The sequence below is a fragment of the Ruditapes philippinarum genome, unplaced genomic scaffold (assembly GCF_026571515.1).
Source record: "Ruditapes philippinarum isolate M1 unplaced genomic scaffold, ASM2657151v2 ctg23_1_1_1_1, whole genome shotgun sequence".
NCBI lineage: Eukaryota > Metazoa > Mollusca > Bivalvia > Venerida > Veneridae > Ruditapes > Ruditapes philippinarum.
The window spans coordinates 21,691-37,685 of NW_026864815.1; the positions used below are offsets into that span (position 1 = coordinate 21,691).

Sequence of the window (15,995 nt, forward strand, 5' to 3'; positions counted from 1 at the left end):
TGTCATATTGAAGTGTTGTCATATTGTAGCATTTGCTATATTGTAGTGTTTTGTCATATTGTAGTGTTTGTCATATTGAAGTGTTTGTCATATTGTAGCATTGTTATATTGCTAGGCCGTTGTCATATTGTAGTTGTTTTGTCATATTGAAGTGTTTGTCATATTGTAGTGTTGTTCATATTGCAAGTGTTTTGTCATATTGAAGTGTTTGCCGCTATTTTGTAGTGTTGTTGATTATTGACAGTGTTTGTCATATTTGAAGTGTTTGCCGTATTGTTAGTGTTGTGATATTGAAGTGTTTGTCATATGAAGTGTTTGCCATATTGTAGTGCTTGTGATATTTTGTTTGTCATATTGAAGTGTATGTCATTATTGTAGTGTTGTGATATTGAATGTTTGTCATATTGAAGTGTTTGTGAATATTTTTAGTTTGCATATTGAAGTGTTTGTTCAATCAAATTGAAGTTGTTTGCCATATTTTAGTGTTGTGATATTGAAGTGTTTGTCATATTGACCAGTGTTTGTCATATTGTAGTGTTGTGATATTTGAAGTGCTTTGCTCATATTGAAGTGTTCGCGATATTGCTAGTGTTGTGATATTGAAGTGTTTGTCATATTGAAGTGTTTGTCATATTGTAGTGTTGTGATATTGAAGTGTTTGTCATATTGAAGTGTTTGTGATATTGTAGTGTTGTCATATTGAAGTGTTTGTCATATTGAAGTGTTTGCCATATTGTAGTGTTGTGATATTGAAGTGTTTGTCATATTGAAGTGTTTGTCATATTGTAGCATTTGTTATATTGTAGGGTTGTCATATTGAAGTGTTTGTCATATTGTAGTGTTTGTTATATTGAAGTGTTTGTCATATTGAAGTGTTTGTCATATTGTAGCATTTGTTATATTGTAGGGTTGTCATATTGAAGTGTTTGTCATATTGAAGTGTTTGTCATATTGAAGTGTTTGCCATATTGTATAGTTGTCATATTGAATTGTTTGTCATATTGAATTGTTTGTCATATTGAAGTGTTTGCCATATTGTAGCATTTGTTATATTGTAGGGTTGTCATATTGAAGTGTTTGTTATATTGAAGTGTTTGTCATATTGTAGCATTTGTTATATTGTAGGGTTGTCATATTGAAGTGTTTGTCATATTGAAGTGTTTGTCATATTGAAGTGTTTGTCATATTGAAGTGTCTGTCATATTGTAGCATTGTCATATTGTAGCATTGCCATATTGTAGCATTGTCATATTGTAGTGTTGTCATATTGTAGCATTGCTATATTGTAGCATTGTCATATTGTAGTGTTGTCGTATTGTAGCATTGCCATATTGTAGCATTGTCATATTGAAGTTAAAAGTGGGCTGTCACAACTTTCTATTAATGGCAAGTTTATAACTTTGATACGTTTTAAAACATTCATGTTTAATGGAAGACCAAACCACCTATGATTTCTGGGTCCATATTTTACTCTTAGTCTTCTGGTGGCAAAAGATCCTACCCATATGACCAGTACAGACCAAGATCAGCCTTCACATCCTTTGTATCTAATTATGGTCTGCTCATTTCACTATTAAGTCACTACATATTTTGACATTTTCCCTTAAAATGATTAATGGTTTTATCCAGAACGAAATATGGACAAGTACAGCCATTTAATATAGTAAGCATTATAAAATGCATTTAATTGTACAACTGTAAGATTAATTTTCTAACAAAGTGAATATTTTGTTACAGATAAAATGTCAAACATCAATTGTTTCCCTCTGGTAATTTAATTTATGTGATTAAATTGGCAGTCAGACTATTGAGATTTTCAGTGCTTCCCTTTTCAACATATAGGCAATTTGTCAAAATGTTATACCATGCAAAAAAGCTGAGAAATGAGTGTACTGTTTTATGAGGGTTATTATGTCTAAATGGCAGAGTTTGGTAAAAGAATGTGACATCTGGTAACCATCTTCCATTAGGTTTGGTGCAGTATAGTGAGATGAAGACATAGCTTGGTACGTTTTTTTCTTTTGCACATTCTGTAAATCATTGCAGACTGCAACAAGAAAAACAAGTTTATAATCTGACAGAATGTTTGAAGTTTTCTGAGAGTTTTAATCATGTGTATGTGTTATCAAAGGCCATCTGTAGATCTTTTCTTGTTACCTCAGTGTTTCATCTATAAATATTGTGTAGAGAAAAAGTTTTGTGTGGTACATTTTTTTTCTGCAACAGACACTCAGACACACAGGCAGCCTCCCTGCAGAATAATTATCCCAAATCAATAAATATTGATAGGTCTTTCACTTGTTTATTTATAGACAAGCTGGAGATAATTGTATCTACTGGCAAATTGTAATAAAAGCTCTACAATAACTTGTTAGTAAACGAGATATTTTGACATGCCGAAAAGCAGTTTGAAAATTAAAATCTTCAAAAGCAGTGTTTATTGTGTGCATTAGCTTCAAAGTAAGAAGTTTAAAATTGTTGAATAAGCAAAGTTTTGTTCAGAATGTGCTAACAAGAAGAAAGTTCTATAATGTAGTGGCATGGCCGAGTGGTTAACACATCAGACTAGTAATCAAATGACCGCTAACCACATGATTTCAAATCCTGTCAAGGGCAAGTCTTTGTTTCCTTAACAGAACTTTTACACTTATTGCTCAGTACTGGTTGGTTCCAGAAATGGACTAGAAAGTGTGTCTATAAGCTACACAATCAAGCTAAAAATTAATTGAAGTGAGATGTTTTTACCTTGCAGTATCATAAAAAAATGATCTGATTTATAACCTTTCACTGATGGTAATATGAACATTAAACCTATGAATGTCAGTTAGACATTTGACTTATGAATGTCAGTGTGATATGTTACTTTAAGATAGTTGACCTATGAATGTCAGTGAAATATATTAGTTAGACATTTGACCTATGAATGTCAGTGCAATATATTAGACATTTGACCTATGAATGTCAGTGCAATATATTAGACATTTGACCTATGAATGTCAGTGAAATATATTAGTTAGGCTTTTGAACTATGAATTTCAGTGTAATATGTTAGTTGGACATTTGACCTATGAATGTCAGTGCAATATATCAGTTAGACATTTGACCTATGAATATCAGTGTGATATATTATTTAGGCATTTGACCTATGATTGTCAGTGTGATATATTATTTAGGCATATGACCTATGATTGTCAGTGCAATATATCAGTTAGACATTTGACATATTAATGTCAGCCCAATATCAATGAGAGTTTACATTAAAATGTCAGTGGAATATCTATTAAACATTTGACATTTATATTTCTGTGAGAGATTTAACATTGAAATGCCAGCTAGTATTCAATATCAGTGAGACATTTGAATTCCAGTGTGATATCTGTAAATTGCCTTTATTTGATATTGAGTGAAATATCAGTGAAACATTAGATAATAAGATGTTTGTAAGAAATTTGATGTTTTATTACCATAAAGAAAATATTTTTACTTTAATGAGTAATATGTAACTTTATTGTATCAGAGAATGTGTCAGATTTTAATGCTTCCAGTATCATTAAAAATGTAATTTCCTTGTATTCACAAGAAATAATTGTTTTTAAATAAGGGTCAGCTTTGATAAGATTTGTTAAATGAAAATTTAAAAAGAAATAGGAAATTAATGATATTCTTCCTGCAATCTAAGTAGATCTTACTTGTGACACATTCATAAAGCATGTTTGCTTAAGTTATTTAAAACTTAAGTACTTCAAAAGCAGATTATGTATGGACATTTAAGATGTTCAATATATATTTTACACACACCCTTAGCCTGTTGGCGGCAACTGATTCTACCCATGGGGCATGTCCATAACAAGATTAACCAGCATCTGTCTGTCTGATAATAGTCTGCACTGTTGGCACATACTTTGAAATATTTCCTAAAAATGATCAATAGTTTTCTCCATCTTTAGTATGGCAAGGGTTAAAGTTTCCAAAATATCTCTAAAGCTTTTGACTGTTGTATAATGTTACCACTCCCAACTAAACAAATGTTTTTTGAAAGTCAACATAGAGATTTGTATAAAGCTTCACCCCCAAAAAAATGTAAAATATAAGTGGGTGGAAGAACACAATTTATCACTGCAATTTCTTAGGCTCTTATCATTTATTTATTCAGATTAGATGGTTTCTCCTGCTGGTTTTGATAATACCAGTGAATCTTATAAATATTTGCCTCTAAAATTCACCTGAGTTTACAGAGCAGGTAGCTCAATTGAGGTCACATAATCTCTGATCTCTTCTTTTTTTTTCATTGTTAGTTTATTGAAATCAAATCTGGAAAAAAAATTATGTAAACATTATATTATTGATGTTAATCATTTGATGGGTTGTGAAAGGCTTAGTTTACAGTGTTCAGCTGGCACTAGTTGCTGGATAAACTTAATCCTTTGAGCCCTAGCCTCTATCATATCATTATAAAAGTGTAAGGCCAGTTTACAAGTTTATGCAGTACCAGGTATTCACTTTTTGCAATATATTTCAGCATTTGGAACTGAAACCCCTTAAACTAGAAAGGAATGTTAAAAATCAAAGCTTTGCACATTAGTTCAGGTGCAATACTGCTTTGAATACACGAAAAGACATTTTGGTTCTTCTTTCACTGGTTAAAGCTTGAAAGCTGCTGTACAGCCTTAAAAAATTTGATGTCACGCTTTAATGGTATAAAGCTATATATAATGAAATATTTTTATAAAATTTATAAATAATAAAAGTTTCCATAATCTTATGGTCAGTTCTCTAAAGAAGAATGTCTCTGTTATTTAACACACATGAATATTGTACGAAAACAGAATAAAATGTTCCAGAACGTAACTTTAAGTAGGACTTTAGCCTTTAAAATTACATATCATTAATTTTGAGCAAGCACCATTTGTTTGTAAGGACATTTACTACAATATTTCTTTCATACCAGCATTTTGGAAGTTATTCTTTTTCAAAATTCCATCAATAATTTTTGCAACAGATACATAGCTTTATACACTTTAAAAACCAAAAAATCATAATAGCAAAACAAAATATAAAAAAAGCATCATTTTTTTCTATTTTATAAATCAGTTTTCAATGTTATTTTATATATTTCAGGTATCACAAACAGATCATACAAACTTCAGAGATCTGATATGGCATCTTGTTTACAGCCCAAACTTGTCATCTGATCTTGAAAAAGCCAGGTGAGTTTCTCATTATTTTATACAGCCATTGTCTGTTGTGAAAAGGTCAAGGTATTCAGTCTATTTTACTTCAGTAAATGATAATTCACCTATAGATGACTTCTTTAAAGATATATACTATGCCCATCATTTAGTAAAATATTTAAATCACAGAAACTTACTGAAATCTATGAAATTCTTACTAAATATGTCAAATTTGAATAAAAGAATGAATAAACTATGCATGGAAAGCTGCGTTCCCTATTATGGGTAAAAAACTGCCAGTTGTTTAATGATATTGTGACCACCTATAGTGTGTAAAATTTTAAATATAACATATCTACTTTGTGTGAAGTCAAAACAAAAGTTTCTTTTTACTTCTGAATATGTAAGGTGTTGAAATATATTTGTGAAAGAGATGCCAGGTTTACTTGACATCAGTTAGATATATCTAATGTTAATTGGTGTACCATGATCTTTTCACAACATTGTTCATATATTGTATATTTAACCACTTGCAAACTTGTGAGGTGGAGGGAGCATATAGATTTGCCCTTGTCCGTCCACCCCACTATCACATTGTCAGTGTTTATCATGCTGTCTGTTTATAGACTAACAAAGCTGTGGAATGAAGAGCCTTGTCCTATGGATTATTTCTAGTTATTTTATGAGAAGAAATATATATATAGCCATAAAATCATCTTGTATTGTGCAAGCAGCATGTGAAATTGTGAAGGATAATTTTTGTTACATTAATTTTACAGGGATTATTAACAATAATTATACCATCTGTTACTATATTGATCGTTTATCCTGAATGTTATTGTACAGTCAGTGAAAATTGCAATATTTTGCATGGTTAAAGATGTTGTTATATTTGCAAGAGTCCTGACATTGTTCCCATGATTTTATCAAAGGCATTAAAGCCTCATGTTTAATGGTCATAATTAGCATGAGCCTCATCTTGGTTAAACAACTTGCCTTGCACAAGCTAGCTGAATAGCTTGCTAGCTGGAAATAGTTACATGTCCTTGCAGAGATTTCAACCAACAGCTGTGAGTGGCAAGTAAGTCACTGGCAACATAATGAGCCACTAAGTCAAGGAGAAATGGAGATGATAAGTGTGAAAATATATGAATAAAAATGACACTTTGGTTATATTAAAGTTTAATTGTAGGCACACATTTAATTTTTTCATTCTTTAGAAGGGGCAAACATGAGTTTAAAAAATTTGATGTTTAAAGAACGGTGTTACAGCATGTTAGATGATTTTCACCCTGAATATGAAATTATCTGTCATAAAGGTAACAAAATGTAAACAACAAAGTCAGTGTGTTCGAAATTAGCAGTAGTCCCATAGCCCCTGACTACTAAATTTCGCCTCAGGCTACCAACTTTTCACAGTAACAAGCCCGACCAGGCTACTGTATTTTCAGAGGCAATATAAACAACTGTTTTGAACAAATGGATTGTGCTAGTGAAATGTCTTTTGGGCTAGTGAATAGTCCAATCTGGTCGTCCGACCAGCCTAGTGGATTCAAATCCGAATTTCTTACACTGCAAAGTACTTCCATACAAGATACTAAATAACTGCTATAGTACTAGTTACCAAAAAGATTACAGAGCAGGTGGTTCAGTTAATTGGCGAATGAGTAACTTTAAGAAAACTATAACAGGACACACAAAAAGAAGGTTTCTTAGAAATAAGAGCATTTTAATGGGTCTATAAAATCATGACAGAAGAAATACTTCTAGAATTGTGTAGGATCTAAGTAAGGAATCAGGATACCTGTACTTGATTGTTGTTGCTATATATATCTGAATTTTTCTTTGATGATTGAGAAATTCTTAATTGTGGTTGTATAGTTGTTATCCAGTAGACATCAACTGACAAAGTTAATCAGCTTGTACTATTGATCTATTTTCTACAGCTGTTTGGCTGGAAATAGTTGGGAGGAATTATTTTCAACAGATTTTGATAACCATGATTCTTGGTTATAAAAGTTATATATAGTTTCAGGAAAAGTTCTTTTTTTCTTAAACTGAGTTTTTTTTAATGGAAAACCATGTTACTACACTACAATATTGAAAATTTAAAAACGGTTCTTCAATGTCACATTTAAAAATGCTTGAGTTAGCTTGAAGATTGGAGATAAATTTGCTGTTATCAAAGATGATGGGAAGGGCATATTGAAATATGAGCTTAGACAAACTGAGTATAAAGTCCTGAAAGCTTTAAAATTCTATATTAAATCATATTAGAAGTGCTCACTAGGAATAGAATAGAATAGAATTGGATGATGGCTTTGGTCTAGAGTCCCTATAACCTTCTTGTTTGAAATTAAAGAGATATTTTGAGGTGTTTGGTTTGAGAGTTTCGCGGTGAAAAATAGTGGGCTGTTTAAAAAGTTGAGTTTATTTGTTGGCAGATATTTGAGAGTGTTTGTAGGAAGAAATGGAGGAGCATTGCCAGAGGAATGTATGGAAGTGTCAGAGATCTAGAAGACGAAAACAAACTTTCTATCACCAGAATAGTAACACTGAAACGATAAATGGCCAAGATAATGTACAATAACAACCCACCTGATAAATGTTCTAGGGGAAAAACTGCTGAATAGTGCTCTCTTCACAATGCTTATATCACTATTAGACATATATCTAAAATCCTTTTGAAGTTATTTTTATATCTTTATAAACATGTTGAATGTATCTTTTTGAGTGTGTTTAATTTTGTGAGGGCAGTTGTTTGTTTTCGCAGGAATAAGATCCCAGTCCATATAAGGCATTGTTGTATTTTATTATTATATGGATATATCCATAAAATGACATCAAACTAGCCAGATATAAAAATCAATCTCCAATCTTTAAAACAAGCACTTTTGATGATGGGCAAGTGACCTACTAAAGCAAGAAATACAATGTTGTCAAGGAATATGAAAACCAGTCTAGATTTTGCAGTAGAAAACTGTCTGTTGTTTATTGATAGAAAGTGAAGTGAATAGCAGATTATCAGAAGATCTACAAAGTGTCTGCCATCATCAATTGCCTACAGCAATCTTGATAACACTTGGCCATTACCCTTACATCTGACTATCAGGAATATGTCTTCTTGTATGATTAAAAAGTATGTAGGTCATAACACCAATTGACAGCCCTACCATTATGTGGCCTATATGGCCTGTGGGTTTGTGGGTCTGGATTCAATGTGGCATGCTTTTCATATTCAACTTTTCTTAGAACTTTAGAAGACATATTGTTTTAAAGAACATTGATCATGCCCTTCAGGCAGTTTAGTGCATGATGCATTAGAGAAGCTAGTCGGCCTACTTAGCTTAATAGGGAGAGCATTAGGTTATTAATTCAGGGTCTCTAGTTGGATCCTCAGGAGAGGCTTATTATCTCCCTGACCTTGTACACAGAGTCTATTGGACATGTGTCTCTCATAGCTGATTCTGAAATAAGGTAGGATACCTAGTGGGTCACTTGCAGAGAAATTGATAATTACTGGTTAATTTAGCTATCCAGGAAAGCCACAGAAGGGCAATAACTAAAAAATTATGCAGGGTAGAGTTATCATTCTTGTGCACTGCACTCCTCCTGAGTGAGATCTATGCACCTATGAAGTTTCATGTTGATATCTCATAGGCTTTTTGAGTTATGCTCTGGACAAAAATCAATTTTGAAAAATAACAAAGGGCAATAACTCAAAAATTATGCAGGGTAGAGTTATCATTCTTGTGCACTGCACTCCTCCTTAATGAGGTCTATCTACCTATGAAGTTTCAAGTTGATAACTCAAATACATTTAGAGATATGCTCCGGACAAAAATGTCGGACGGAAGGACGGACGGACGGAGACTATTACTATATCCCCTGCCGCCTTTTCGGGGGGTGGGGATAATAAATTACTACAAAGTATAACGACTAATACAATGCTTGAATGTAAATTTGATATGATAAATGTTGTGTTAAGAGTTTGAAATGAGTGTATCACTTAGATGCCCAAGAAATAAAAACTTTTAGCTTATTGAGTTTTTTGGTTTCAGTGTTGATAATCATGAAAGGAAAAATATAATTACAAATATTAATGGTGGTGTGTTTAATATATACATGTATGTCCTTGTATATAAAAAAAATCTCTTCAAAAGTCTTCAAAGTTTTTTTTCTTTTTCATAATATCTAACCTAGAATAAATTGTAAATTTAACAGAGATAGAAATAAAACCAGAAATAACAAAAACATCCTGCCCCTGATGAAAGGTTTAAGGCATTAAAATTTTTCTCATAAAAAAATTGTAAGAATTAGACTTTGCCAGATTTCTATGAGCTGAAAATAATGATGATTCCAGAAAGTTTCTGCTAAACATTTAGAAAGAAGAATGTAAACATTATCAATTACATTGGTTCATGTTTTTTACATCTTTCATTTTCTGTCATTTTTGAGTCAGGGGGAAATTTTTCAAGATCTCAGACTGTTAGTTTAATCAATGAGGCATAACATTCCCCCACAAGTTCATTTCCTGTAACCTCTCCAGCATTATGATTGGTATTATTGTATTGCACAGATCTCATTTGACAGCAAAATGGTCATAGAACAGCTATTATATCTTTAGGAAATAACTATAGCATAAATCATCACATCACACATGAATACTCTCCCTTTATTTATCACGATTAAGCATATAAGAGTTGTCTCCCTTGTGTTTTGTTTTATAAGTTTTAGACTTGGAAAACATTGCCAGAAACAGATAAGATATTCTGATAATAGTATATAGATTACTGATAAAAATATTCTCATTACTTTCTAGGAAATTCCAGGAATGCTGAGTAAGATATGTTACAGGGTACAACTAGAACGTATCTATGTACATGACTAATATATATAAATGTAGACAAATCTGAATTGCAAAAATATATTAAATTACAAATTAAAGCAGCTCTGAATATATTTTACAATAATGACTTTCTACTTACTTGACCATTTATAGACAATGATACAAAGCTTAATAAAAATTAAATATATAAAAATTTAAAGTTACCACTAACACTTTCATGATTACGGCCTGGTTAGTTATCCAGGAAAGTCAGTTAGATGGATAGACCATCAAGAAATGTGTTTTAATCAGGGTAAAAACCAGAAAAACAAAGGAACACTCAACAGACTTTCAGCTTAACCAAAGTCAACACTGTCTGGGATTTTCTTTTATTGTCCTTTTCAGTTTCTAAGGTACATTTGAACAATTCTTCTGATAGTGTTAAGAAGATCAAGAAATATAAAATAAATTCAATATGAATATCAAAGATCAGATCATTTCTAAAGTATAAATGATACATTGTTAATAAATTATGGGAAGAGAAATGAATCAAATTTTCATATAATAGTCATAAATTTCTCACAAATTATTTCATAAGTTATTTTTTGTTTTTTGTTCTATGAAATCAAAACTGTCAATTGTCCTTTATACTGCTGTTTGTGTAGAATATGGTACTATAGCTACTCTTAAATTATATTTGTTTAGCCATTATAATAGAATTATTATAACACTAAACGATGATGGTCTTATGGAAGATGGCTATATGGTGAAGAGAAATGAATGAGTGTAGGGAAGATGGTTATATGGTAAAGAGAAGATAAAAATTAATGGGTGTAGATTGTTATATGGTGAAGAGATGAATAATTGTAGGGAAGCTGGTTATATGGTGAAGAGAAGATAAAATTTAATGGGTGTAGAGAAGACAGTTATATGGTAAAAAGATGAATGAGGGTGTAGGAAGATGGTTATATAGTGAAGAGATGAATGGGTGTAAGGAAGATGGTTATATGGTAAAGTGAAGGTAAATGGGTGTAGGGAAGATGGTTATATTGTGAAGAGATGAATGGGTGTAAGGAAGATGATTATATGGTGAAGAGGTGAATGGGTGTAGGGAAGATGGTTATATGGTGAAGAAAAGATAAATGGGTGTAGGGAAGACAGTTATATGGTGAAGAGAAGGTAAATGGGTGTAGTGAAGATGGTAATATGGTGAAGAGATGAATGGGTGTAGGGAAGATGGTTATATGGTGGAGAGATGAATGGGTGTAGGGAAGATGGTTATATGGTGAAGAGAAGATGGATGGGTCCGTAGTGAAAATGGTTTTATATGGTGATAAGATGGATGGTAGCACTATAGTAATATTATTTACCTCATGTAACAATTATTTGATCACAAATTATTTTCTACCAATGACAGCATACTCTTCCATTTTGTCATCTTTTACCTGTAAACATACATTGTAAATTATTTGCCTGAGGTATGGTCATAATTTAGCATTGTTATTATGATCTTATATATTATCATTTTTAGAGCCATTTTTCGATGGATGACATCAAAGAACATGTACAATATTGACTTTGCCAATGTGCAGAAAGGTTCTCCTGAAGAGGTTCTCACATCATTCAAGAACAAGAAAGGAACATATGCCAGAATATTTGAAACTCTCTGCGGGTAAGATATGAGCCATGTCATGACAAAACCAACATAATGCATTTGCGACTAGCATAGATCCAGACCAGCCTGCGCATCCGCGCAGTCTGATCAGGATCCATGCTGTTTGCTATCAGATCTTCTGCTTGTAATAGGTTTTGTAAGCGAACAGCATGGATCCTGATCAGATGCGCAGGCTGGTCTGGATCCATGCTGGTCGCAAACGCATTACGTTGGTTTTGTCATGATGCAGCTCAATTATAAATGTATATTCCCAATTTTTGTTTTTCATGAAATAATAAACACTTTTTTAAATAATTATTATGTACTTTGAGATATTTATGACTTGTCCAAAAAATTAAAAGCTATCAATTCTAAACTCTGTTAAATGTTGGGGTCCGTGTTATAATTTCAAGAATTTTAGCTACAATGATAAAAGAACAGATGGAATTGTCCTGAACAACCCTTCAGCAACATACAGCTTTATTTCTTTTGTTTGGTTTGTCAGTGAAGACGATGTATATTATATACATCAAGAGATTTCCTTAAACCTATGCTTGTACACCAACTAACAAAGTAAAACTTAATTTTTTGAAACATTTCAAACATAAGAAGTTGTTCATTTTTGTTCTATGAGGATCTTAAATGATATTTATTGTTGTCTTCGATATGCTATTTTCATATAAAAAATTTCACAATATAATAATATTCAGTAGATGTATCATGTAAAATTAATTCATTTTGTGTTTTGTTTTATTTGTCAGGTTTGCTGGCTTGTACTGTACAGTACTCACAGGTTTTGCTAAGGGTCTAGACTATCGACCAGGGGACAAGTTTAAGGGAACTGAATACAATCATAGCTGGAATGCTGTGTACATAGATGAGAACTGGTATCTTGTTGACTCTCACTGGGCCACAAGATATCTCATCTCAGAGAAGAACATGCCAGAAAATCTTGTATGTTTAATGTTCTATTTTCTTCAACTCTTTGTAGCCGAATATTCACTTACAGCCAGTTTTCTCATTTTTATTGTGAAGTTGATTACTTTAAAAAATAGGTACGCAGATAACTTTATGGCAAAAGTCTTCGGTTCTGCTCCATGGCAAAGGTCTTCCTTGTGCACAGTGAAACATGTTCATTATGTTATTTAATCTTTACTTTGTTAAGTTTCATCAATATTTGATAAAAAGGGAATTTGGGAATTCATTCATTAGAATATAGAGTTGTGTCATGTGGTAGTGATCATCTTTACTTTGTTAAGTTTCCTCTGTATTTAATAAATAGGGAATTCATTCAATTTGTTTGAATTTAGTTGTGTTATGTGGTAATGATGTGTTATAGGTTTAGGTAAACTATTTCAGGTGTACGAGTACGACGATTTTTACTTCATGACAGACCCTGAACAGTTGATCTACAGTCACTGGGCACAGAAGGCAGAATGGCAACTCCTGTCACACCCTCTCACACTGCAGGAGTTTGAAGAACTCCCCCTTGTAAAATCATACTTCTTTAAATGTGGCATGTTCTTTATTTCACATCAAAAAGGTGTTGTTCAAACAAAAAATGGCAATATATCGATCACTGTAGGGTTTGTCAAACCAACAAACTTTACTTATAAAATTGTTCTTTCTGAAAATGGGGATGAAATGTTTCAAGGTCACAAATTGAAGAGTTTTGGCCTCCAAGAAACTCGTCACAATCAGGCTTCTTTTACTATAAGGTCACCTAAGTCTGGTTCATTTTATCTTACAATATTTGCCCAGCTTCTAACTGGAGACATCGGAGTGAAGAACGTGTTCACCGCAGCTGCAGAGTATAAGGTAGTTGCCGACACGAGAGCTAGTGATGCAGTGCCGCTACCCAATTGTTCGGACAGCAACTGGGGACCAGGCATACCTCTGGATCAGCTTGGTCTGATTCCAAGTCACAAGGACTCGGTTATTCCTACACAAGATAACAGAGTGACCCTGGAATTCACGAAAACAAGACCTACTTTCATTTTGTGTAAACTACGGAAACCTGGCATGAAGGTGAGGTGTTTAGAAGTCTTTGTAAATAAAGAATTATGCACTTTATTGTCTAAGATTCTAATTGAATCCATGCAGATGGAATATCTCATCATTGAAGTCAGAATTGATTTTATAATTGAAAGATTTTTCAACCAATTATTATCAGAGTGCTGCAAATAATTTTATCTGGAAGTTTATTTAAGTTGAATGTATAAAACCTTGTATGCTGTTGAAATTAAAATTTTCTAAGTGTGACCTTAGATAACTTTCTGAAGCAGAGGAACATTAAGTTGTAAACTGTAATGTTAAAAGTTTTATTTTTAGAAACTACAGCTTTGAGCTGGGGTTTTTTTCCTTTGTAATTTTGCCCGATTACACCTTGTGTACGTTTAAAAACCATCAATTGTAATAGCAACCACTTGATACCTTTACTCGATTATGTCAGTAAAATTCTCTTTTCTCGCAAGATAGTGTCAGACTTGCCATCTTATCATTTGAAAAACATTTAAATTGTTCAACATTAAGGAGTATGTTTGTTTATTCAACATCAGGTTGTGAAAATTCAACATACTTTTTGCCTTTTTCTTTGTACTGGAAATATAGAAATGATAATAATACAACTTTAAAAAACAGAAAAACAAAGTGTTTTAAAAGGCTGAGTTTACAAAATATTGATTGTTGAATACTGTACAGTCATATATTGCAGAAGAAAAAGTGATACTTATTAGACTACTTATTTGTTGTGATATAATTGTAAGGATCTGACTTTGATCTCTTGGCCAGGGATGTATTATTACATGTTTTTATCAGGCTAGTAGGTTCTATTTAATTGAGGTTCTTGTCTTGATATAATCCTATATTTTCTTCCAGCAATGAAGCTAGGAAATCACCAGATGTCATTTACTTAAAATATAACTCCAGAAAATAATTATAAACTGTTGATTTAAAAAGTAACTGTTTAAAACGGTAACATTAAATAAGATATGTTTGTAATAAATGTTTTCTTTCATTACTTCATACAGGAGGATGATTTGGAACGTTGTATCACAGAAGCTGACAAGGGTGATAAGGTTGTTGTCACGATATCTCTGCCTTTGAAAGGTGAATATGGTCTGGAAATCTACGGCAACGACCCAGCCAAGGATGGGGACACATATACACATGTGTGTCAGTACTTTGTGCACTTTGCCTCACCAGATGAACAACAGAAAGCTTTCTACCAGGAAACACCAGCAAGAAACAGCAATTTACCTGACCAACAAGCAACAATGAACAAGGGATATAATCCTGATACTCAACAGGTGAGTGTTAATAGATAACAGTTACCTCCCTTTGTCATGTAGTTATTATATTATGACAGGATTGGTTATTATTTCTTCAGCATTATATTGAAGGTTGATCATTATATGCTCACTGCCAAACTGTTGCTTTTAATGTTAAAAGATTATTGAGGTACCATTCATCATACATTAAAAAAAGCAGTCTCCATTAGTCCATATATATGTATTTTTTAATAAAAAATATAGCTGTTAATTAATAAGAATAGTTGAAATTTGCTGATTGTGGTTTGACATTAGCTGCAGACATAAATTTACCCGTCTTGTACATCCAGTCCATAAAGTATTTCCCACTGGCAATACTCTTGTGTGAGTCAATGAAGAATGTTCTTTATCTTATGCTTACATGTTTGAGGTCTGGAGACAAATTTTGTGGGCACAAAAGTTGGATTATTCCATATGGAAATCTCTAATTGGAAAGATATTTGCTTATTGCTCAGTATATTGTTTCCAGTGTCATTAAAATGTAATTAGATCTAAGTGCTAGAAGTGATTATGACAGGTCTATGGCGCCAATATAGAGACAAACCAACATTTAAAAATATATTAATATTGAAATCACTTATATTAATAGTAAAACAGCTCCAGACGCAATGCCATACCAGCCAACTATACAAATTTAGTGGCAGAAATGGAGTAAAAATATATATTTGAGCCGCGTCATGACAAAACCAACATAATGTGTTAGCGACCAGCATGGATCCGGACCAGCCTGCGCATCCGCGCAGTCTGATCAGGATCCATGCTGTCCGCTTACAGACCCTATAACAAGTTAAGAAACTAATAGCGAACAGCATGGATCCTGATCAGACTGTGTGGATGCTCAGGCTGGTCTGGATTCATGCTGGTCTCAAACCCATTATGTTGGTTTTGTCGTGACGCGGCTCATTTTATTATTTACAATGTAGTATGTGGGGAACCATCCTGATACTTTGTCATAGCCAAATTTTGAGAAAATTATAATGATTTCTTTATGATGAACGATTTCATAACAGAGG

At 32.6% G+C, this 15,995-nt stretch overlaps 1 protein-coding gene across 2 annotated transcripts in view; it reads left to right on the forward strand.

Annotated features, from left to right (window-relative positions):
- The window catches only part of LOC132726943 (uncharacterized), a 66,066-nt gene that overhangs the window by 19,843 nt on the left and 30,228 nt on the right, over positions 1-15,995 (forward strand). For both annotated transcript variants that reach the window (XM_060712357.1, XM_060712356.1), the window contains exons 3-7: positions 5,119-5,207; positions 11,531-11,671; positions 12,415-12,607; positions 13,013-13,681; positions 14,683-14,961. In XM_060712357.1, the coding sequence (XP_060568340.1) occupies positions 5,119-5,207; positions 11,531-11,671; positions 12,415-12,607; positions 13,013-13,681; positions 14,683-14,961 (1,371 nt within the window). The remainder of the gene's footprint in view (positions 1-5,118; positions 5,208-11,530; positions 11,672-12,414; positions 12,608-13,012; positions 13,682-14,682; positions 14,962-15,995) is intronic.